Source organism: Rhipicephalus sanguineus, chromosome 7 (genome assembly GCF_013339695.2).
Source record: "Rhipicephalus sanguineus isolate Rsan-2018 chromosome 7, BIME_Rsan_1.4, whole genome shotgun sequence".
Taxonomy (NCBI): Eukaryota; Metazoa; Arthropoda; class Arachnida; order Ixodida; family Ixodidae; genus Rhipicephalus; species Rhipicephalus sanguineus.
The window spans coordinates 146552312-146576871 of NC_051182.1; the positions used below are offsets into that span (position 1 = coordinate 146552312).

At 47.0% G+C, this 24560-nt stretch overlaps 2 protein-coding genes across 2 annotated transcripts in view; one reads left to right on the forward strand and one right to left on the reverse strand.

Moving 5' to 3' along the window:
• Window positions 1–24560, reverse strand: part of LOC119400202 (uncharacterized) — a 366922-nt gene that overhangs the window by 198813 nt on the left and 143549 nt on the right. The window lies entirely within an intron of this gene.
• LOC119399125 (uncharacterized) lies at window positions 828–16436 on the forward strand. Its single transcript, XM_049417543.1, has 9 exons — window positions 828–832; window positions 2896–3017; window positions 9256–9426; window positions 10281–10480; window positions 11727–11821; window positions 12897–13014; window positions 13690–13836; window positions 15597–15710; window positions 16281–16436. Exons 1-9 carry the CDS (start codon window positions 828–830, stop codon window positions 16434–16436), a joined length of 1128 nt encoding a protein of 375 aa, XP_049273500.1.

Here is a 24560-nt window from a genome sequence, read left to right on the forward strand (position 1 = left end):
TTGTCGTCGTACGTGGCAAGGACAGTTTATAAGCGGAGCGCGAATTCGCCATATTCCCAGGCGCTCTGTTTTCATACAGAGGCCCGTCCTCACTCTCATTGGAGCTGCCGGCCTCTGCTGTTTGACTTCGGACAGCGGGTGGCATGCGATTTTCTAACAGCCGACATAAATCAAGTGCGGCGTTCGGATAGGATGTAGTTTTTGCCACGGGGTGCCGCCAGGTTCCGGCGCCGCGCTCCAGTCTGCTAACATTGCACAGTGAGCAAAACGCACGCACAGGAATCGACGGAAGAGAGCGATCGCGTTTCATCACACGCGCTGACGTCACTTCTTTCCCCTGTGCCATCCCTCCCTGCGTAGCTTCCAGCGCGCTCGTCGGGACGAGAGGAGAGAGAAAGCGCTTGCAGCGCGCGAAAAACCCCTGTAACTTCGCTCGTTCTTTTACCGATTCGAGAAAATTTTGCGGCAATGGATTTGTCACTCAATAAAGTCCGATTCCGAGGTCACTAGATAATTACTTGTAAAAGTAGTTCATGAGCCCTTTAAGCCTAATGTTAAGTGAGGTTCAGAACTTATATGCAGTCAAGGTTTCCACAAATATTCCTGTGTCAAAATAACATGGTGAAGTTGATCCCATTTCCCTCAAGTCCTGAAGGTGTCAGTAGAGATACGTTAGTGAAGCCACACGTATCGTAGATTGGTCAGCGATAGCAACTTCTTCATTGGCAAATCATCGAATTGCCGACTCAAGCATTCTTCTTTCTTTTTTTATTTGCACGCAGCTACGTCGAAGTAAGCTACTGAAAAGCGTAGACACACTTGTCATAATGAGGTAAGTGCCCGTACGTCGGGTCCGATTCGTATTTTCCCCAAGGAGCTAAAGGTGAAAGAAAATGGCACTAATTTGTTCAGCCATGCTTTTACATCTCAGATTGTGATGGCTAAGTTCTACAGCGTTTTGTAATGCGTGCTTACGTTTTATAAGGCGTCAGTTCGGTTGACACGCCAGAAATCGCCGTGAACTTTTTTTGAATTATTATATTTATCTATGACAGAAAAACTTCTGGAGGCGAGCCTAATCCTTGTCTTAGGTGTCTGGAACTCGCACTCGCATGTCGGAGTTCGTGTGTCCTGGTGTATTCCTTGGGTTAACCTTGCGTTTCGCATGCTGCCTAAGCGGATCACGGAGGCCACGTAGCAAGAAGCGCGTGGTTGAGATCCGCTCCGCCAGGTGTCGCGACGATCCTAGCTACTCGCAATCTGTGAATGAAATCAGTGAATTAAGTTTTCATTGATTATTCTGAAAGTTAATGGCCCTCATATTAAATTCTGCTCCGATATTATATGTATCTAAGCATTATCTTCAACCAGAACAATTGATAGAAGACTTTTTACGAAGATTCTTAAAACTGGAAGTACGCGCTCGACCGGATATGCTTGGAAGAGAAACAGGAGCAACACTCGGTGCTCTAGCCACTAAAGAAAAGCCAGCTATCACTGAATCACTCATAGAAAACGTTATGCTGTTCCAATGGATCCTTGGTCGTAAATTGTCAAAATACTGAGGAGATCTTTGGCTACGGTAACTTGAAAAGATTCCAGTAGGGGAGTATGAAAACGATGAACGAAGCAGTGACGATTTCACGTCAATCGCGAGATGATGGAAACGCCTTATTGAGAACAGGAAGTGGGGTTTCGCACGTAACGTAATGCATAGCAGCTACAGAGACAACACGTGACCTATCAAAGCAACGCAATGGATTTCAAGAAAAGTTTATAGCAGTCGAGGGCAGTAGGAGGGTTAGAGATCACAGCTGTTACTATTCACGAAGCATGGTGCTGGGTACTAACTACATATTAACTCATGCGTCTGTGTATATTAGCGATATAACAAATGGATTGGATTGGATTGGATAAACTTTTATTTATTGGATAAACATTTATTTAACAAATGGATAATAACTACATATTAACTCATGCGTCTGTGTACATCAGCAATGTAGGGAATCGTCCTGCCACTACGGGTGTACGGCTAGCTTGAGCTTATTCAAGTGCGTAGATGCAACTTATATACCTGGACTCCTATTCGCGGTAGCAATGCATTATCTCTGGCAAAAATAGAAGTTTGATTGATTGATTGATTGATTGATTGATTGATTGATTGATTGATTGATTGATTGATTGATTGATTGATTGATTGATTGATTGATTGATTGATTGATTGATTGATTGATTGCGATGAGTCATTCTTTTTATATAGATTTGTTTCCCCTCGCTAAAACTGTAACACGAAGGCTTCTTTTTTTAATCCACTTTTGAAGTATCTACCAACAGTGTGTGACGTATTTATCTTGTGTGCCTCGTTTTTGTGCTATTTGTTTGTTTGCTTGTTTATTTGTGTGTGTGTGTGTGTGTGTGCGTGCGTGCGTGTGTGTGTGTTTGTGTGTGTGTGCGTGTGTGTGTGTGCGTGTGCGTGTGTGTGTGTGTGTGTGTGCGCGCGCGTGTGCGTGTGTGTGTGTGTGTATGTGTGTGTGTTTGTGTGTGTGTGTTTTCTTTCTTTTTTTAGTGATGTACGTCCTTCGCACTGTCCGTTGCTGTCGTTATAAGGGCGCAGTCCCCTAGTCAAGCTACAGTAGCTTCTTCTGACTGCTCCTTTTTATGATTGATCAATGAAAGTAAATAAAGATTCGAATTGAATTCAATCATTGAACCTTACGCGCACACCCGTATAGTTGGACAAGCCTTAAACGTCCATCTGTACGACTTACCGAGGAAGTATTTCTGAGATGGTACTCGCTGACACTGGTATAAGCTCATATGTTGTTCTCCGCCAGATAACTTTTGTGTTGATCACTCATATGCGGCCAATGTTGTACTGCGCGCGCTCCTGCACAGGCCAGACATTGCCAAGGATCACCTCATTACCCCCGACAACAAGCTGCGCTGGCTAACGGCTGCTAGTCTGGCAACTTTCCTCGTGCTCTGCATCGCCATCACTGCCTACTTCATATACGCTGGTAGGCACCCCTTCGCTTGTATGATGGAAACACTATAGTACACGATCAGAAAAGGAAGTATTGTTGCGGAATTATATATAACAGTAAACGAAAGCATCAACTTGTCCTTAAAGATTTTTTTATGTAACCGCTCGTCCAGTGTGCTGCGTCGTGACGTCTGTAGTTTTACGTTTTATTTGATGCCTCATCAAATGCGAAAAGCGACTGTCGGCGGCGTCAACACGAATGGTGCAAAAAGTCACGCGATCAGAGACTACGGCGTAGTGACGTCACGTGGGTCGCCATGACGTTACAGATCGCCAAAATTTGCGACTTCATCACGCGAAATCGGCGCATTTCCTTAGAGTATGGCCATTTGTACTTTGTGTCAAGCACGAGACCGATCTGACATGGTATGTGCGTTCAGATACGAAATGTTGTAGTCCAGCTTGCTCCTAATTGCGAGTCAGGCGTCTGAGCTGGAAACGTTGTCTTTCGCGGTGTGTAACGTCAAAATCCACAAAGCGTTTTCAACTAAACGTTTCGTCCTCTTCCCGCAGGCTCGTCGCGACCAACGCGTAAGTAAAAACCGAAAATTTTGTTACCTCATTTTTCTGCGGCTGAGAAGCCAAGCTTTTAAGGCGAAAGCTTTTATGTATCACCAGGAAATTTCGAGATTTGCCGAGACATCGCGAGACGGTGGCGTCAGAACGAATGATGCAAGAAAAACTACCAAAAGTCGGTCAAAAGTCACGTGATACTCAAGCGCATGTATGTGGGCCGACGGCGTATCTAAAGTCCATTGACCGCGATGTAACATGGCGGCATTATTACAGGGTGACGTCATTGGCTTGTCGATTTGTGACGTCATGACGTCACACATCAACAAAGCTTTTGCCGTCACATTGATGTCACCAAGACGTCATGCTTATGTCATAACATGACGACGTCGTTGCTTGGTCAAAGGTGGGCCGATCACGGAGTCAATGCAGCGTAGCAATCTTGCAATGCCTCACATCACGGAGGCAGTGCAAAGACACGTTAGGCGCCAGAAGCTTTCGGGGGACGGGGGGGTAGGATCAATGTACTCGTCTGAGAAGGTAAAGAAGCAGAACAGGTCGTCTTACGTAAATGCATAAGAAAACACCTGAGGTTTCTTTTTTTCCTCTTTTTTTTTTGAAAGCTGGTATCGAAATTCATAGCAACAAGTTCCCTCTGAGGATATTCGTATAGAGAAGGCTTATTAGACACTAAATGGCTAAGGTTATATGTAAGCATTGTACCAGGCACTGCGTGTCGGTCAGAAATGGGGCTGCTGTCTTGCAGTGGCGATCGCCGAACACGTTACGTTTTCAAAGCTCCCGACCAATGAGATCACGTGAAAGCACGAAGAACGCACAATAAAATGTAGCGCGTGAAATTGTAAGTTTTCTGATGGCATTATAAGTAGGCAACTGTTTCCGCGGTGCAGTAATTAAGTTTTGATGCTTCAACACATTTTGCCTTTAACAGTAATCACCACTCACCCATCGCCCAAATTGCATTAGAATATAAGTATGCGAAATTCTGTAATCTTCATAAATTACTCGGGCTACCCAAATTCGTTTCACGAAAATTCATTGTAGTGGTATTGTAGCTGGCGAAAACTTCATCCCATATTTTCTCGCGCTACCGGTGGCTAAGCAGGCGACGCGGTAGCATTTGGTAGAGCAGAAAAAATTGTCTATGAATAACTACACCGACGAAAGGGCCACAGGACTGCCAAGAAAGACGCTCAAAAAGACATGGCAGCAGTTAATCGTTAATTCGGTAATCCGCCTTTTTTTTCACGATGCCACCCTACTGAAACGTTCCGTATGCCATTCCAATAATTCCATATGTTTTCATACGGAATCGATATGTTTTCCATATATTTTCCATATATTTCCGTAAGATTCTTACGGAAACATACGGAATTATCGGAATGGCATAGGGAACGTTTCAGTAGGGCACTGCGCATGCGCCCTTCCTCTACCGGAAAAGTCGCGAAGCTCCTCTTGATCTCGGAGGCTTTCTTTCTGGCAATTCCGGCTGTTCCGGCCCATATCAAAACGGCATAGGCAGCGCGGGAATATGAAGAAAAGGCGCATTTTACTGCTTCATTACATTTCTGCTACGTTATCGTTTAGTGCGTCACAAGACGGGCACAAGGTGAAGCTAATGCTGTTAGCTTACTCCTCTATCTTTTTTTTTACAGCTACTCCTCACCGTCGCCAGCGGCTGCTGTCTCCACGCGTACCTAGTGAGTACACTGTAGATCATCGTTCACACTCCACGACACAGCAGAGGCATACATGACGGGCAGGCCCGTAGCCAGGAATTTTTTTCGGGGGGGGTGGAGGGGGCCACTTGCTGAAAACCTTGACTATTTTAGAAAAACACCTATTTTCATTATTTATTTTTGGTAAAACACCTACTTCACCAAAATTTCGGGGGGGGGTGGGGCGGACCCCTGAGCCCCCCCCCCCCTGGCTATGGTCCTGATGACGAGTCCCGAACATCGCCCGTGACGTAACGTACCTGATGTCGCTTTCGATTTTTTACGTTGTCGTACAAACACTGTGTTCTGTCACGCTCCCTGTTCAGTCAGCATAACTTTAATAGTCTCAACATTGATTCCGTAGGCTTTAGATGCTCCCCGTGTGTTACATGCCATTGACTCCAGGGCACATACTGTGTGCGGATAGGAAAACACATGACAGAATAAATATTAACGGAACTTTGAACACGTTTCTGTCTTTTCAATAAAATGCTTATTGCTTACTGTATATTTATTTGTATATTGACTGATACCCTAAAAATTGCAGTGGCTTAGCTCGGCTATGCCAGTATATACGTGGCGTTAGCTAAAGTTCAGCTGATATTCTTGGCATTCCTGGTTGCCAAGCTTCTCCGCTTTCCTTTGCGCATTCCTCTGAAATGAGCAGAGGAAAGCGCAGAAGCTTGAAGAAAGCGCGTGCCTCGCCAGTCTGTGCATTTCTCTGGAATGCGCAGACCGGACGAGGCGCGCGCGGCGGCGGCGCGCCAGCTGTGCGCCGTGTGTCGTCACTGCTCCTCGCGCATGCGCAGCAGGGCTCCCGAACTGCCACGCGAAACTGCTCCGCCTCGGCCAGTGTAGCTAACGCTACAAAATTGGAGGGGACCCTAATTCTTGACTTAGGTTTCTGGTAAGCGGCACTCCCACCTCGGCGGTCGTGTGCCCTGATGTATTCCTTGGGTTAACTTTACACAAAAAATTCTTAAACATGGGGTGTGCTGGAGCCGACGTTTCGACAAGCGGACTTGTCTTCTTCAGGACTGCATGCTTTAAGCCAGTTGAAGCCTCGAAGAAGACGAGTCCGCTTGTCGAAACGTCGGCTACAGGCACATCCCTTGTTCAAGAATTTTTCGTCACAAACTTCCATCTTCCCCTGACTCCTGCCTTTTTCTTTGGTGGGGGGGGGGGGGGTCAACTTTGTGTTTCATCGCACTGCCGAGGCGGATCTCAGAGGCCACGTAAAAGAAAGCGCATGGTTGGGATCTTTCCGCCAGGTGCCGCAAAAATCCCACCTGCTCACAAGAAAACCGTCTTCTCTTTCAATGAAATCATGCAATTTATTTTTATTAACTGGGCTTGCAGTTAATTGGCCCCTAAGTAAAGTTACGCTCAGATATCATGTGTACACAATATAACTCTTAACTTCAGCCAGGACCATCGATTTCGTACGAGTTCTAATTTTTAGAAGAGTGTTTCTGAATATTTAAGAAACCGGAAGTAAGCGCTCGACCGGAAGTGCGTGGAAGAGAAACAAGAGAGTCACTCGTTGCTTGTGCCAATAAATCAAGCTGATCCTTCTCTAGCACTTTTGAGGTTGGAAACAGTTGAGCAAGGCGTACGTAAACACTCCGCCGAAGGAATTCATTTGCTACTCTGAGGAAGACCGTCTTCTAGTCGCAACATTGGCTCCAGTGACATTTCCTCTTAGCGATTTCGCGTCATAGTGAGACATACTACCTATGCACCCCACTGCGTATTTGTGGTCGTCGAATCGTTATTGCGTCACCGGAATTGTGAGCAACTTCTCGCTTTTTTTTCAGCGCCAGCGGATGAACGTGGGGCCTCAGGTAAACCACACTTTGCACATGCTATCGATAGTGTTGCAGGCATAGACAGTTTGTACGTAGTGCCACCGTTATCGCCTCATCATGTAGATTATAGAATATCGGCTGAGATTACTCTCTAAACTGTGTTACGGGGATACTTCTCACGTGAACCCATGCTGATGTTTAGTATCGAACAGAGATATACCCACAACGCTTTGATTATAGATCAGAATAACCGTGTACATATCTGTCGCGAAGCAAATTAAATTTGCGTTTCGTTCAGTACATAAGGACACTGAGTCGGAAACTCTTCTTTCAGAAATTATTCGACATGACATGCGCTAAGTGCTTGGCAAGGAGCGCGATATTCAAAATGAATGAAAAAACTGGAACTGACTGCTTCGCCTTTCAGAATCGCTGCCGCCCACTGTGCCGCCGAAGACATGGGTGATTTACCGTAAGTGTACCTTGTACAGGAAGGGTGCCCTTCTCGCCGAGTGCCTTGTGAATACTCTTTTAAGGTGACAGCAATTACATGGACACTCGAGATGCACTTCTGCCGTCGCCGTCATGTTCCGTATAAAGTCCAAATTGATAAACTCGCCCTGCGCGTCGTATGTTGTACGCGCACGTGAAAGCTTGTGAAGGCTGCCGACCGACGCGCACGGGCGCGGCTTACGCAGATATAACACGCGCCGGCCGGCACCGTCGGGCAAAGGAGCATGAAAGGGTGCCGGTGGGTGAGCTGCGTCGCTCGGGCAGCAACTGCCAACTTCCGATCGAAAGGGCGCGGCGCGCACGCGCTGCCTCGACAGAGATCGGTAGACTGCTTCGCCGCTTACTTCGCGTGGAGATGAGAGACTGCCCGAAAACCGCTTCGCTCACTGGAGCCACCGTTTTGTAGATTAACGCGAGATCTAATCCTAAGGGAGTTAGCCTCTAGCCTTACTTCATATAGCGTTCCAATTTACTTCTATCGCGTTCATTGCTGCGGCCTTGCGGCGAAACTGACTTTTTTTTCAGGTAGTGATACTAATGACTGAGGTTTTACGTCCCAAAACCACAATATGATAACCCTTTGCGGTCCGTTGTCGGGCAGCGCCCGACAACGCAACACGGCCGTAGCGGTCCGCTGTCGGGCCCCGCCCGAAGGGTGTTCGTGGTTTAAATTTTGCGCCGCGAGTCGCGCGCATTTTTTGTATACATGAAGGGCCATCTCTTGAGGAATAAGTGAGCTTTGTTTGTTGAGGTTTTACTTTTTGACACTAGGGTGCAGCACTATGATCAGCACGGGGCCTTGAGCGTACCCACTCGCGCGCGCGGTTCGCTGAGAAGCATGGCCACGTTTTTCACCGCGTGCGTTTTACGGCGGTGCTTTTAGCGAAAGCGAGGATGACTTTAGTGAGGAAGAGAATTACGTGCCTCCACCAGACAGTGATGACAGTGATTCGACAGAAGTGAGTGACGAAGACGACGACGGCGGCGGTGGAAACCTGCAGTAATAACCCTGGCCTGCACACAGGGGAATGCTTTGAGCGGTATCATACGTTGCCCAAATATCACTAAAAGAGTTGCCTGCAGAATGCAGGAGCAAAAATAATATCCTGTGCGTTTCTCTTCCACAGCTTGTGTTTTTATTCGCGGCGCCAGAAACTGGCGAAATAGTTTCGGACCGCTAGAGCCGGAAAGTGGGTAAAGGTTTTGGACCGCAAAGGGTTAAGGGACGCCGTAGTGGAAGCTCCGGAAATTTTGAAAACCTGGGGTTACATAACGTGCACCTAAACCTATAAGTACACGAGCCTCCAGCATTTCGCCTCCACAGATATGCGGCCGCCGCGGCCAGGATTCGATCCTGCGAACTTCAGATCAGCAGTCGAGCACCATAACCACTAGACCCCCTGGCAGGATTGATTTTTTTTTTTACGAGAAGAGCTACTATAGACCAGAACACAGCGAATTAAAACCGTCCCTGAAGAATAATAGTGAACCAATGCTTAAGAAATTGTCGTAAAACACGGGGCTGCACAACTTGTACTCTATATCTCGTTTCTTTTTTTTCTATGGTGCGTGATAAGCGGCCTTTTCATTTGCAATTATGCTGTTGTGAAATGACACACGACGCACTTTACTGTCCCAGACGACGCGCCGATTCGTGTGACGCCCAACGTGCTGCTGTGTGCCACCAGTGGCCGCGGGACGGACAAGCTGTCCGAGGCCCTGGACGCCTACTGCACGCACGTCATCTACACCGGACCGCTGGTCATCAAGCGCATGCCCGGAACCGGAAAGCTCTTCGTCGATGTTAAAGGTGCACCTAGACGGAATGCGCGGGTGACTCGTACGTCCATGGGGCATTGGAAGAAAGCATTACGTTATTAGACGCTTGCTCTCAAGAAAAAAAAAAAAACTTTAGCTCAGGTGAGCAACTTGATGACACCAGTAGAACAGAGCAAATTTACAACAGCACAAGCGCTAGCTTTACCTCAGCAACCTAAAGCACAGTACAAGAACGTCTAGGTCATTGGTGCAGCCATGGGCGGGGTGTATTGAGGAGGTTCAAAACGCCTCCCCCGAAATTTTTCGATTTTGCATGTGCATATACACGTTCACATACAAACGCACGCACGAACATACAGAGAGTGTGGTTGAGCCATTAAGGCTGCAACTTGGGCCTGTTGGTTTGTCACTATAATTGCCGAAGTTGCGCGACTTACACAGACAGAATGGTAAAACGATAAGACACAGAAAGCGTAAACTTACATACAGCAAGTTGTAATAAGTTTGCTAATCGGATGCCTCATCGTGTCTACCTTCTGTCCCTGTCTCATTCGCGCAACTTTGTGCATTTTAATGGTAGTTAAACCCCCACCCCACCCCACGCCTAAAAAGTTTCTGGCTACGCCCCTGGTCTAGGCACAAATCGGGTACCAATCGTCTTCCTTGGAGATCACTTAATCTGGAACACCACTTTTAGATGCGTGTATGCTTGGCGCATTCGCTTGTTTCTTTATCGCGTGATTATCTTTTTCCTTATTGAAATACACAACCCCATTTGATCTGAATGAAATTCAGATCAAATGGGGTTAAAAAATGGGGTTAAACATGTAAATCGCACGAGCGAACGAACTAATAGCGATAAGAACGAATGCTAACTGTATGCAGACAACGAGGGCTACCGCGTGTTCGCCGGTCTGACCAAGACCCACGAGCGGTACGTGTCCTTCCGCTGGAAGGCTGCCTCGTGGAACGAGGGCGACGTCCTCCAGGCCCTCGTCACCTATCTGCGCTTCAACAGGCTGCGGGGCATCGAGCTCGTCATGAGCAGCCACACCGACAGGGCCAAGCTCATACGATTCTGCGAGGTGCAGTTGAAACAGTTAACTCCGTATAACCAAAATATATACCCTCCGGCATGTTACGGACTAACAGGCGGCATGTAGGAATTACCAAAGGGGTAGAATAGGTGAGAAGGCATACCAAACTCCGACTAGAACTAATAAAGACTTCGAAATTAAACACACCCAGACAGCAGTCTGGGCGCCAGGGCATGAGAATACCACGGGGTACCTACTTGCGGACGAAGCAGCTCAAAGCACCACAACTCACCGAGCTGCCACGGACGCTGCAGTAGAGGAACCAGCACCCGTAGACCCCGTTACGCAACAATTCTCAATTATTACACAGATTAGAAAGTATAAGCCGCCACATAAGCTTCTTACAGCAATGAAATCTTCAGCGCTACGCAGACTACAGACAAACATGCACAAACTTACACGGGCTACATGCATTCTACCCCACAACGTACGAATATATGTCCCCTTGGTATGGGGCCACGCCACTTGTCTTCCACATCGCGTGGGAATGTGCAGTCGCACTCAATGACTTGCAATGCGGGAGCGCGTGGCATCAAGAGCTTAAAGATCACCCATAGCTTCCACTAGCCTTTATTTCCCCAATTGCACGCTCTTCTCTCACTTGGGGGGCAATTAAAGCCAAATGAGAAAATCTCATCTATTTGTGGAAGTCAGGGCAAATTTGAAGTCATGCGAAATCTTTGAGCTCGTGATGTCATGCGCTCCTGTATTGCAAGTCATACTCAGCGCGACTGTACATTACAAAGCGAAGAACGTCACGTGAACAATACAATAAGAGCTAGGTGCTGCTGTCCAGCGTGGCCCTTCAAGACCAGCTTATTCTGGTCAAAAGCGGAAAGAGGATGGTGCCAAGGGCTAGCGGAGCCCTGGACTAGGGGCCAACACCATTGGTGACGCTCTGCCTTCAGGGGCAACAGAACTTCTATGTGTTCAAACTTGATTCTCTCTCTCCGTAGGCAGCGTCGTCGACTTGTGTGCAGTACAACTAAGATTATACAGGGGTCATGTCCGCCGATCGGTGTCGACAACACTGCAAGCATGTATTTCTCCCCAAGTTTCAAATGAACTGTATCCTACCTAAAGTTACTACTACACTTGACGATACAATAGAATTTCTAGTAAACGGATCGCCGGTATCCTCAATATGATGAAAGGGGTTGAATGACAGAACCTGAGTGCCATTCCTTTCACCTTCTTTACTCCTTACCATGTGTCTTCCTCTTATGTTGCACAGAACTTCGTGCAGAAGATGAAGACCAACGCGAGCCTCATCTTAAGGGTTGAGAAGGCTGTGCAGCTCAACAAGGGCCTCTTCAAGAAGCTGGCTAGGTAAGACAATCTATCATTCTGCACGGTGACAATTCCGGTGGCTATCAAGCTTTTAGCTTGGCTCACTCAGAACAGTTGAAAACTACAGCGATCGTCGTTTATTGCGCAGGTTCTTCTCGTTTCCTTTCATTTTTTAGGACTTTTTATTTTTTAGGGTTTTCTTTGGTCCTGCCATTGTAAAGAAGTGTTTCATTGTTCAATTATATCAGACATTTGAAAGTTGCTTTTTCAAAAAGCAACTTTCAATGTCTTTGAAACTTTCAATGTTTTTGAAAGCGTACCACTTAGAACGGTTGCACGACCGATCCAGTGCTGAAATAGACGTACGGAAGTTTCAAACCATGTGTGGGCTACTGTAGATACTCTACCGCAAGTTTCTTGGTAGACTTTATGTATTCCGAAAGTGGTGGCAGGAGAGACCACTGTTAGTCACAGTCGCCCTTGTCTTCTAACATGCCACCGTTTAACGTTATTTCAGGGCATTTCGAGAGAAATGCTGCCGAGATTTTTTTTTCTTTCTTCTCTTTTTTTTTTCAAGAGACGCTTCTTGTCACTAACCCATTTCGGTGACGGCGTCGCACCCGAAGAACACGGCGCCCGCGAGCTTACAGAATTGTGGCCCTCGAAGCTGCGCCGTTCACATGCGCGTATTCGTATGAGCCGTTTCTGATATGGCAATCTGATATTTTATCGAGGTGACTCGTCATTTTACGTTGCCACATTGCGTTGTTGCCTTATATGGACGCATGACCGTCGTTGTTGCCTGCAGCAACTGAAGTGTCGCGCTGCTAAGCACGTGGATGAAGGTACTGCATGAAGAAGGAAACAGTTAGGAGAGACCGTTGCGCCATGCGATAGAAAGAAAAAAAAGGAAAGTACCGTCAGGGGCGCACACGCCAAGCTTCACTTGTCCCCATTTTCGCGATAGGGCAAGGGGCCCTGAATTTTTTTTGTATGTGTTTCATCACAAAAACGTGTCCCCATAGTTGACGCAGTGACGACGTTACACGTAACCCGGCTTATATAAGACGATGGTGAAATGTACTATTATTCGCACGTTTAATTCACCACGCAGTCTCCCCGCGTACTTGGTCCTGGAGGCGCAAGTGGTGAACATGCCCGGACTGCAGACCAGGCGCTTCCCAAACGCGTACCAGCCTTTCGCTGGCTCGCACAAGAACGACGTCTACATGGCACGTATTACGTATCCTGAATACGCAAAAGCATAGGTCTCTTTAGCACTCGAATCCTCCCTTCTTTTTGTAAAATGTCACAGTGTACAGTCTTGCGGATCGCCATAAGACCAATATGTACAAATAGTGTCTCTGTTTGTTTGTACGCTTTTGTAACAACATTTGGAGAGTAACAAACATGCAGTGGCGTAGTCAGGAGGTGGCGCACCGAGCACGTGGCCCTACCGAAATTTCTTTCTGCCATGGGACATGCAAACATGTCGCACATACGAATACCTTTTAGGTTGTCGCAATACTCTTTCGCAAAAACATTTCCGTGGCTCCCTCTTTCAAAGAGCAGTGAGGTGCATGTACTACTCCCAGGCCCTTAGCCAGAGGGGAGAACCCTAGCCCCCTCCCCTCCCCCCCCCCCCGCAATTCTGATGGATGGGGGTGTTTTACCAAAAATAATTAAAATATGTGTTTTTATGAAATAGTCAAGGCCTTCAGCAAGTGCCCCCTCCTCCCCGCAAAAGACACCTGGCTACACTACTCCCAACGGAAAAGTCCACGCGATTACTTCATGGCTTCGCCTAAGCTACTATATTATTTTAAGAAAACTATAGTGTATTAGGTTCAGGTATTATCTCGTTATGTATCTGTGACCTAATTTCACCTTTTATCCGGGCCTCACAGAGGTACCGACTGTGGCAAGTGCACCCGTGGCGTCGACACCTGCACCTGGACAATGTGTGCTTCACCATCTCCATGGCCGTCATCAAGGCCCGGAAGGGACCCACCAGGAACAAAGTTCTCGAGTACTCCTATACCAGCATCAAGGAGGTATGGGCATAGGCGTGGCTATGAGGGGGGGGGCAGGGGAGGGGGCCTGTCACAACCTCCCCCCCCCCTCAATCATCTAAAGGTGGGCGCCAATTCTCCCCCATACCCTTCTTTACTCAGCCGGACCTTTGTCATTTTTTTTTAATGAGCAGGGTTATGGCCACTCGCGTTTTTGACGCTAATAGCTGCCGAGGACACCTGACGCTGCTCCCAAAGAACTGTTTGCTTCCCGCCTTTAAAGGGGTGGTGCCATCAAATTTCGAGGCTATAACAAGCCTGTTGTGGGTTTCCTCTGCATGCAAGGACATTCCACACGAAGGGTCGGACACAGCAAACGTTTAGAATATATTTTAATTCCCTTCCAAAGTGTACTTAAATGCTCATTCTCCCTATCGAAACCCATCGCTAGCGCGCCAACACTGACGTAGATCTGTAGGATGGGCAACGAAAGTTGTAGTGACGTCACACCAAATCTGCTGTAGCAACGTGAGTGACCTCCGGACCTCCGCCACCTCCGCAACTTACGTACCGGCTGTAGTGAACTAGAATATATTCTAGTTCCCTATAGTACCGGCAAAGCATCGGTTGCTACATCACTCGCCGAGTTTCGATCGCTTCTTGGCTATGTGCGTCACAGCCTTGTGTGGTCACGTGACCACGCCTCCTACACTTCTACGTCACTGCCCAACCTCGGCGCCCAGAAACCGAAACCGAAAGTTGTCCAAATCAAAAGGCGATATTAAATTATTTAGCGAGAATACATGAATCTTGGTGCGTGCATCATGCTTCCTGGAGCTATAGGAAACGCTTACAGCAAAGAACGCGCAAGCCACAAATTTGGTGGCACCACCCCTTTAAGTGCGGCATGGCGGGGACCAATAGATGGCCGTTGTGACAAGCATGCCATCGTTTATTTTTGCATCAATTCTGGAGCTTGTTTTGTTTTGGATTCGACCAACGTGGGTGAAGGAGGGGAGGAGGGGGGCACTGCGGTGAAACTTGGCCGCCCCTAATTTAGAATCCTGCGCAAGCCTATAGGTATGAGCGCATTTCACAGCGCAGGTTTTGTCGTTGCCATCCAGGCACGCTGAATTACAAGAACTTCGGCCTGCACGAGCAGAAGACTGAGTTGTGTATAGGCGTAGACGTAAGCAGGGTTCTCCACAGGAAGGGGGAGGGGGGAGGGAGGTCAAAGACTCTATGCAGCCCCCCCCCCTCCCCGCCTCACAATGTTCAGCGGCGAAAATGGATTCAAAATGGATTCAAAAATTAAGAAATGAAAGTTGAGCGATGGCGTGCTTCTCACAATGGCCTGCCGTTCGTCTACGGCTTTCCTACGGCAAATGAGGGAAGTAAACAGTTCTTGGAATGCAATATAAGGGGTCCTTGGTCGTAGCTATCATCAAAAACCTGCATGGCCATGACGTTGCGCCTTAAACAATGAAGACACGGGGTCCGACCGTGGGCCTTAATTCGTAGATGATTAGGGAGGGGGGGGTCTTCTGCTCTTCCCTCGTCCCTCTGTGCGACCGCATATGTGTGTAGGTGCGGTACAACATTGTGGTACAACTCAACAGGCTGAACGCCGAGTTTAAATGTATCAGTAAAGCATTCCAAACACACAACTTTGGCACAACTATGCATCAGTAAAGCTTTCCAAACACACAAGTATGGCTGCGCAGGGTAGTCGAATGATGTGAAGGATATACTGATGGGAAAGAGTCGCAAATTCTCACAGTGTACACTTCCGTTCACCGCAGCCTTGCGAGCAGAGCTCCATGAAGAAAGGCGTGGACTGGAGAGCTCTGTCCCGGTTTCGCGAGAACCGGACAATCTACTACGCCTACGACAACAAGCAGACCTTTACCAACAAGGTTTGTACACAGCGAGTGTAAATGCGAAGCTGTCTGTCGTTTTCATTTAGCTAGTTTCACCATCCAATACATATCTCTGCATTGTACTTTTTTTCTATTGTTAAGGAGAAAGACTTAACATTGGTCATGGTTAACAAAATCTGGCGTTGGCGCCGTGAGCGCGAATGTTCCAATAGTTCCTGTTATGCTTAGCATCAATTGCTACGAGCTCTTGAATAGTAACGTGGTGTTTTTGAAATTGTCACATTAACCCACCTCAGAGTTACTAGCAGCCTGGCGCACGTGATTTAATGTGTGCCTACCACCTCTCCCCCTCCCCCAATCTTCTAAACAGCGACCTTCGGTCCTCCTTTTTCCTAATAAAAGAAGTCATCTATCTACCTCGCAAACGAGGTAAACATGTTATTAAAAGACATGTTCGACACAGGACCTGTTGTATCAATAGAGCTCTGTCGGGTCTGAAAAGGACAAAGAATAATTTGTATGTATGCCTGTTTAGTCGCAAGGACTGCTCGTTCAGCTGAGTGCCCTTTCTTAATTACCACTTTACCGTTTTGAATATCGTCGCAGCTGTGGCGTCTGGCGCACGAGTTCCCGCGCTACTGCGTCGCCGCATACGACGTCGAGAAGGACGACTTCGAGGGCGTTTGTCCCAAGAAGAGCGTGCCGCTGCTGCGCGTCGTCAGGAAGCTCGTCACGTCCGCCGTGCGGGCGCGGCTGGACTGACGCGTGCGCCACACTTCGCGTGTACCCTGTACCTGGCCTCGACGATGTGGTCTGGAAAGACCACACGGGCCAAGACCATGGACACGTTTTCACGTGACGGCGATCTCGGTCTCCTGCATACGTGTCGCGTCACTTTTTATAAAGCAAGAAAGTATCGGAAGCTATGTGCCTCTAGCATATCATTCGATGTCGTATTCTTAGCCTTCTTCTTTTTTTTTTTTTTTGCACGAAGGCGCGCTTATGTGTTCGTATAGCTTATCAAACTTATTTGTTTTTGTTACAATTGTTTTTGGGGAAGCTCGGACTTCGGTGCAAATCTGCATGTATGTAATAAACGAAAGTTGAGAATAAAATATATTGAAGCGAAAGCCTTGCATGCCTCATCAAAAGGGAAAGGTGACCGTCGGTGTAGTCGTCATCAACATGAATGGTCCTAAAAGTCATCCTCAAAAATCGTCTTTTTCATCGTCATCATAATCTTGATTGTTCCTCTCGATAGACTAGAATGAAAAAGCCGTTTTAAGGTGCGATCACCATTATTTTAACCATCGTCATCAAGATAACGGCGTTAATGATGTCCTCTTCATCATCATTGAAAGAGATATTAGATTTTTTTTTCTCCTGGAGGGCTCGAAAGGGAAAGCCATCCGGTGTGGTCATCATCACCTTCATCATCGAAGCCGATGATAATGATGACGAGAACAGTGCTTCGGCTTCGAGTCATCTTGGGTGAAAGAATAAGGGACTCTGTTTTAACGCGACAGCGTGAAAGAGCTCGTTTCGCAGAAATTCCAGGGTCGGCGTCGGTGACGGCGTCGTTTGTTGTGAGCGAAAAATCATCTTCTCCGTGATCGAAAAAATGAGGAAGATGCAAATAAAATAAATAATAAAAATTTAGGAATTCGAAAGAGAATCGAACTCTGGCTGTCTGCGTGGCAAGCAGGTGTTCTACCCCAGAGCATGCTATTTCTTGAAAGTGCTTCGCGAAAAACACTATATGAATGTCATATACTAGAAGCAGTCTCCTTAACGCATTTAATATTGCGTGGCAGAAGCGTAGAATCGCGCCAGTAGTCAAAACATGTGAATTGCGAAACGAGTAGTCTTTTTAAAGGCCCATACATAGCAAAGCGCTCGGACATATTTAATCATCAGCAGCAGCAAAAGCACCAAAAAAGTGAACAGCTGCGTAGGTCCTCGTGTTGCCTTACGGACGCGCCGTGGACCCTCCGCTTATTCGAAAAGAAAGAATTATGACGTAGTGGGCACTTAACAACTGTACTTGCACTAGGCATTCCAGGATACTTTGAAACGGCCAATGTTACGCGCGTAGTCGTTCGTTTCCTTAGCGGCAATCTGGGATTACTTAAAGAGGTCTATTTCTGGCCTAGTTCCGGTTTTCGGTGCATGCCTCAACCTTGCCGTAAGGAAACGCGTGGAGCACTATGGGAAAAGTGTGTACGCCGAGCGAGCCGGCTGTTCGCTCGCCTGCTGCTCGTTGGCGCCTTGATATCGATGAGACCACGAAACGAAAAAACACGTCCCCGCTTCCTGACTATCCTTACGCCGTATACACTACTGCACGCACACATCCGCACGCATCTTCATGTATCTCTACGCATGAATTCGATAGAATTAACACAGTGCAGTGTCGGTATTACCGAGCGGGTATGCATCGGATGTAGTAGTTAAGCAGCATGCTTATTATGGCGTGCTGATATCATCAATATGTATTAAATATGAGCTGGAAGCACCGAATTCATTCTAAAAGACACGGCGTGCAAACACGGACACAAGGAAGAAGTCAAGACACCACAGACGCCGACTAACAACTGCAAGGGCGGACAACAGCGAGAAAAAAAAGAAAACAAAAGAAACGAAATCTTATCTGCGCATGCCTGTGCAATAGGCGAACCTATCAATCCGGCACGCGTGGGGGGCTACATGACAGATAACTGTTAAGGCATTTGATTTCTTCTTATGCAAGTTAATCGACGATTAACTCCCGCATGCGCTATCACTACTATCGATATGCCATGCCTCAATCATTGAACGCGCCTCTTAATTCCTGTGCCGGTACAAAACTTCATCGAAATTCGACGTGCACTTACACTCTCGTCACTGTAAAGAAAGATTAGGAGGTGAGCCTCCGGTTGGCGATCTCTTATGATCCAATAATCTCTAACACAGCGGCCCGTCTGTCCTACGTGGAAGCGGCCGCAGCTAAAAGAAACCTTATGCACCACACCTGTACGGCTACTGCCTACTGGTCCACCAGGCTGTCCTTTTGATGTCATCAATAGTTTTCTTGTTGAAGTAAAAATTATTTATGGGGTTAAACGTTCCCAGGAAACAGTCTGACTGTTGTTGGCTATATACGCGGTACCAGGAAAGCGTTGGCATATTAACTGCGATTAAACTCCAATATAAAATATTAAGGCAGCCTCGCACTAGGGGGGCCAAGCCTGTAGGAAGTGCGGAGCTGGGCAGCCTTCATTTTTTCTTTTCGGTTTTTTCTTTCTTTCCTCCTTTCTTTTTCTCTTTTTCCGTTTTCTTTTCTGTTTTTTTTTTCTCTATTTATTTCTATTTATTCCTTCCCCTCTGTCTATTTCTTCCTCTTTCTATTTTTCTTCCTATTTTTTTTTACTTTCTCTCTATTTCTATTTCTCCCTTGCTTCCTTTTTTCTATTTTTATACGTGGCTTTGCCTGCGTTACGCCAAGCGATGACAGCATAAGACAGCCCGGGCCCCTGAAGCGCTCCGCACTTGATGTCATCAAGGCGCTCGAAGAACAAGAGGAAGAAGACTCCTCCTTGGCGCGAGTGCGCACTCAGTATGCTACAGATGGCTATGCTATTCGCGGTTTTGCCTGCGTTACGCCGAACTATGACAACATACGATGACAGCATACGAGAGCTCGGGCCCCAACAGGTAAACGCTATCTACCTATCAAAAAACAAAAAAAATTACACCACATCCCGCTAAAGGGGACCATGAGGCGATGCGAAGCCGGAGCACTAGCACGATCGCGTTCCGTTATTTATTTATTTATTTATTTATTTATTTATTTATTTATTTATTTATTTATTTATTTATTTATTTAAAGTACCTGCAGCGCCCGAAGGCATTATTGCAGGGGGGAATACACAGGGTAACATATGCTTACATAGATGGATAACTATGAAAACAAGATCAACAACAAAAAAGGAAAAAAAAAAGAAAACTATGAGCGTAACAGTATATCTCTGAACGAAGTTTCAGTGCGACAGTCAACAATTTCCTTTGGAAGCTGATTCCACTGGGAGATTGTGTGTGGAAAAAACGAGTATTGGTATACGTTTGTTCTGCAAAAACTTTCTCTTATTTATAGAGGGTGATCACTTCTGTGAGACAAGAAATGGGGAGGTAAAATGTAAGATTCTTTATCTATTTTGACCAAGCCATGAAAGATTTTGAAAAGCATTTCTAATCTAATGTTTTTTCTACGTGTACTTAGTAGTTCCCATTCCAACCTATCCTTTATTGCAGTAACACTAAACGTGTTACTTCAATAAAGGATAGGTCGGTAGCATGCCCAGCGTTCGCTGGGCATGCTACCGACCTCGTGTCGTGGAACGCGAAGACGAACACTGCGCGCGTCGTGTCTTCCCTCTAGCCTGGCCGTTAATTCTCACAGGGCGTGCGGGGAACGCGGTCGACAGGCGCGCGAGAGAGAGACAGCGTAGAAGAGGAGAGAGGGGGAGGGGGACGCGCATGCGCTGGCCCTCTTCGCGGCGCTGCGCAGGAGAGAAAGAATTTCGGCATGTCAGCCCGCATTTCAGAGGAGTCAACCGAAGGAAGCGCTGGACTGAACGCGCGCAGCGCTCTACCACTTGAAGGAGAGGAGACTAGAGAAGGAGAGTAGCGCATGCGCCGCGAGAACAGAAGCGAGAACGCAGGAGAAGCGCAAGCAGGTGCTGGTAGAGAAGTGGAGAGAGTAACGCGCAGCTGTTGGAGAGAGGGAAGGAGGAGAGTTGCGCATGTGTAGTGTGAGTGCGGACTACTACGCCGCGTGCGGATTACCACGCCGCGTGACATACCCCCGAGCAAGAGATACTTGGCATCTAAAAGAAGCTAGGGAATTTGAGGTGTATTAGAGTGCCCTGAAATCAATGTAAAGGAGTGTTTTTTTTTTCTTTTATCCCGGTATGCGCTGTGCGATGGCCCGATCGGTGGCAAAGCATTTGTTGAACTTCATCTATCAACATTAATCTTAACTGAACAGGTCTCATTGGGACCTCGGACACGCCATTTTCATCGACGTAATGTTCTAAAGGATCTCATCAAGTTTCGCACAAAGATTGGAGACATCGAAGAATTTGGCATGTCCAATGTTCATTGACTGCCAATGTCATTCCCACCGCCAACTTTTTTTAAATCTCCATTTTCACTTCCCATCCCCAGTAGTGAATAGGAGTCGACAGCACTGCTTCAGATCTACTTCGCTCCTTCCTATTATAAATATCTGGAGGCGACCCGAAGCCTTGACTTATAAGTGTTTGGTACACTAAAAGTTCTCTGGCTAGTTGGTGTTGTATCCCAGACGTCATATTTTTAGCGCAAACAGGAAGACAAAGAACGAACTGGCTGAGAAGAGGAGAGGCAGAGAAGAAGAACCCTGTGCACTGTCTTCTTCTCTGCCTCTCCTCTTCTCAGCCAGTTCGTTCTTTGTCTTCCTGTTTGCGCTAAAAATATGACGTCTGGGAATGTTGTGGTAGTAGCGCTCCAACGTCGGTGTTCGCGTGCCCTGGAGTATTCCTTGGGTTAACTTTGTGCTTCGCGGATTTCAGAGGCCACGTAGAATGGAGCGCGCAGTTGAAATCTGCTCCGCCAGGTGCCGCAACGATCCCTAGCTGCTGCTCACAAGAAAGTTGTCTGCTCTTTCAATGAACTCCTTCAAGTAATTTTCATTATTTAACCTGACAGCTAATTGGCCCTCATCGTAAGTACACTTATGCTCCGATATAATAGGCATCCAACAGAACTTGATCTTGAATCAGAACTATCATTTCGCACCAGTTCTATACTTAAGACTTTTCTTATTCGGAAAATCGGAAGTGCTCCACCGAAAGTGCCTGGAAGAGAAACAAAAGGGTCAAAATAATGCCCTGCATTGGGTATGTGCCATGCACGGAGGACAACAACAACAACAATATGTTTCGCCGCTCTTCGCACCATAGTGCAGGTTCTGCGACAATAAAACAGTCACCCTGTGCCACATGGTATGGGAATATGTCCACACAATCCACATGCAACCCAGGACACAACTAAACATAAACGGGTGGGAGGCAGCTCTGTCCAGCTCGGATCCGAAGACCCAAGAGGCCCTCGTGAAGCGTGCGAGGACAGCGGCCCGGGCCAATGGGATCCCGGACTGAGGATCCCACTCACCAATCTTCTCACAGAACATCAAATAAACGTTTTATTCTCTCTCTCTCTCAACCACTGGCGCGTCTATACCAAAAGAGCTGTAGTGGGTAAGGACCGTAAGTTCTGAGAAGAAACTGAGCAACTCAACACATCGGCAGAAATATATTAAATTTTTTTTCGTATCACAAGAATTACGACATTGTACTTTAAAAAATCACTTTTCATTTTCCCTGCCTTTGTCTCAATTTTTTCATTTACGTTAACCGCCGGCTTCTTGGCCAATCCCCCATAGTGGATAGCAGCCAGATCTAAGGAAGAAGCAAGCAAGCAAGAAGGCGAGAACCAGAACAAATCCTCACCGAAGAGTCAAGACGTAAGTTATTTAAGAAATGGAGCGCGTATTCTTTAAGTGAAAAAGGGTGAGGACCACCTGAGCCCGATTGGCCACAATGCTGTGTATGCACTCAGTGTGGCCAATCAAAAGACCGAATCGCGAGCAGAAAATGCCATGGTTTCGGACCCCTGCCGCGTCCAGAATACAGACCATGTCTAGAACTTCATATGTCTTCTATGAGTCTCACAAAAAAAAAAAAAAGCTCACAGGGTCCCTTATGCACCGACCTAAGATGACTGGAAGGCGAAAGCCATCTTCTTTTTCTTGTCACTCGATGTATTGCTCCTGCCGCAGGATTTCTGCCCCACCACCTTCCGAAAGCTTTCTGTACCCAACGTGACAGATGGCGAGTCCGGCTTCGCGTGCTCCTGGCTCACTCAAGGTGGCCAAGGACGTACGTCCGTCCAGCATCACGAGCTTGAAACGGAAGTTGCGAATGCCCGACGTGCCGGCCGTCACCGAAACATCGTTCATGTGAGGACGCTTTTCATCCCAGCAACAGCGCTTATCTAGCTCGTGCTCAACAATGTTAGCATTTCCTTAAAGGTCTCCCTCTAATAGCTCGGCATAACACGCGAACGCCATGAGCATTTCAGAATTATAGCTGGCGCACGCTTGTACATTGATAGAGGGGGGGGTGTTTTACCGCAAATTAATAATGAAAATAAGTGTTTTCAAGGCCTTCAGCAAGTAGCCCTCCCCCCCCCCCCCCCCCAAAAAAAAAAAAAAAAAAACTTCGTGGCTACGCGCCTGCAGGGATGCAGCCAGAATGTTTGTATGTAGTTGGGGGAGGGGCGTTTCGACCAAACCTTGCATAAGTATGCGTATCAGCGCAAACGAAATGTACCAACACGCCCAAGCATACCATCTTCTAAGTTTCATTTCTAGAACAACGGGCCCTTTCCAGACTCGTTTGCCCCGATACGCAATCTTAATCATTATGGTTAAAGCAGCGCAAAAAAACGCGGAAGAAGAAGGGGACACAACAAGCGCTTTTGCGCTGCTTTAACCATAATGGAACCTTACCAACTAGCCCAGTTGTCGACCTTGTGGCAATATCTTACTTCATGTTGTACCAACACACCCAATTCTACTGTATTCTATTCTAACTTTACGTATGCTTGTGCGTGTGTTTGCATGTGTGCGTGTATATGTCTACATGCAAAATTCAAAATTTTAAGTGGGTTTCATCTTCCCAAGCAACCCCTCTCCCGCTTCCCCCCAGCTATGCCCAACACTAAAAGCTCTACCGAAGTTACTCGATCTTAAATAATCTTCAGGCATCCTGGTACTTTGCAAATGCTATAAAAGAGGAGTATATTTTCCTCTTTAACTTAAGATGCCTTTCAAAGTATCTTTACTCAGTGTTCCCAATGCTCCGAAGGAAAAATAAAATCCCTTTGCAAGAGAGCACGAAACCAAACCACCTGAACGCTACAGACACGATTTCGTTGAACTTTAGCAAGCCTTAGTTAAGGGTGCGTACACCCGAACCCGCCCAGGTTTTCGTAAAGGCAAAGCTCAACAAGGCCCACGCTGCTGTAAGTCCTGGTAAAACTTCTGGTTCTGCTACATCTATCTATCTATCTATCTATCTATCTATCTATCTATCTATCTATCTATCTATCTATCTATCTATCTATCTATCTATCTATCTATCTATCTATCTATCTATCTATCTATCTATCTATCTATCTATGTCTGCATGTATGTATGTATGTATGTATGTATGTATGTATGTATGTATGTATGTATGTATGTATGTATGTATGTATGTATGTATGTATGTATGTATGTCGCGCGCACACTCACACGTGCTCAAAATTCACCGCGCGACGCCCCGAAAGCCCTCAAGACAGATCAAATGGTGGCAGCACTGCAGCTGGTTTTCAAAAGGTGGCAACACTGAAACTGCGCAGGTCTCGTCGCCACACGAGAATTGGCGGCAATGGTTACCTCGTGGTGTCGTCCGTGGCCGTGCTCCTGCTGCTGGTGACGTGGATGGTGATCCATCTGCGCATCAACGCACGACAGCATCCTCTTGGCGGCAACAGACCAATCAGCAACGCGCCTTTGGGGAGCTTCACTAGCTGGGCCGCCATTGTCGGCCACGAACGGTGCCGACTCGTGCCCAGGTAGAGTATACCGTGGTCAATATCATCATCAGCAGCAGCCGCGCATCTCTATGGTGCGCGAAATACAGCAGCATAGTAGTCTTATCGTGGTCTGGCACACACCAGCGTGTGCTGCAGTGCAAGCTAACCACACAGTATGCGCACAGTATGCGCACAGTATGCGCCACCATGCGGCCTTCAAATAAT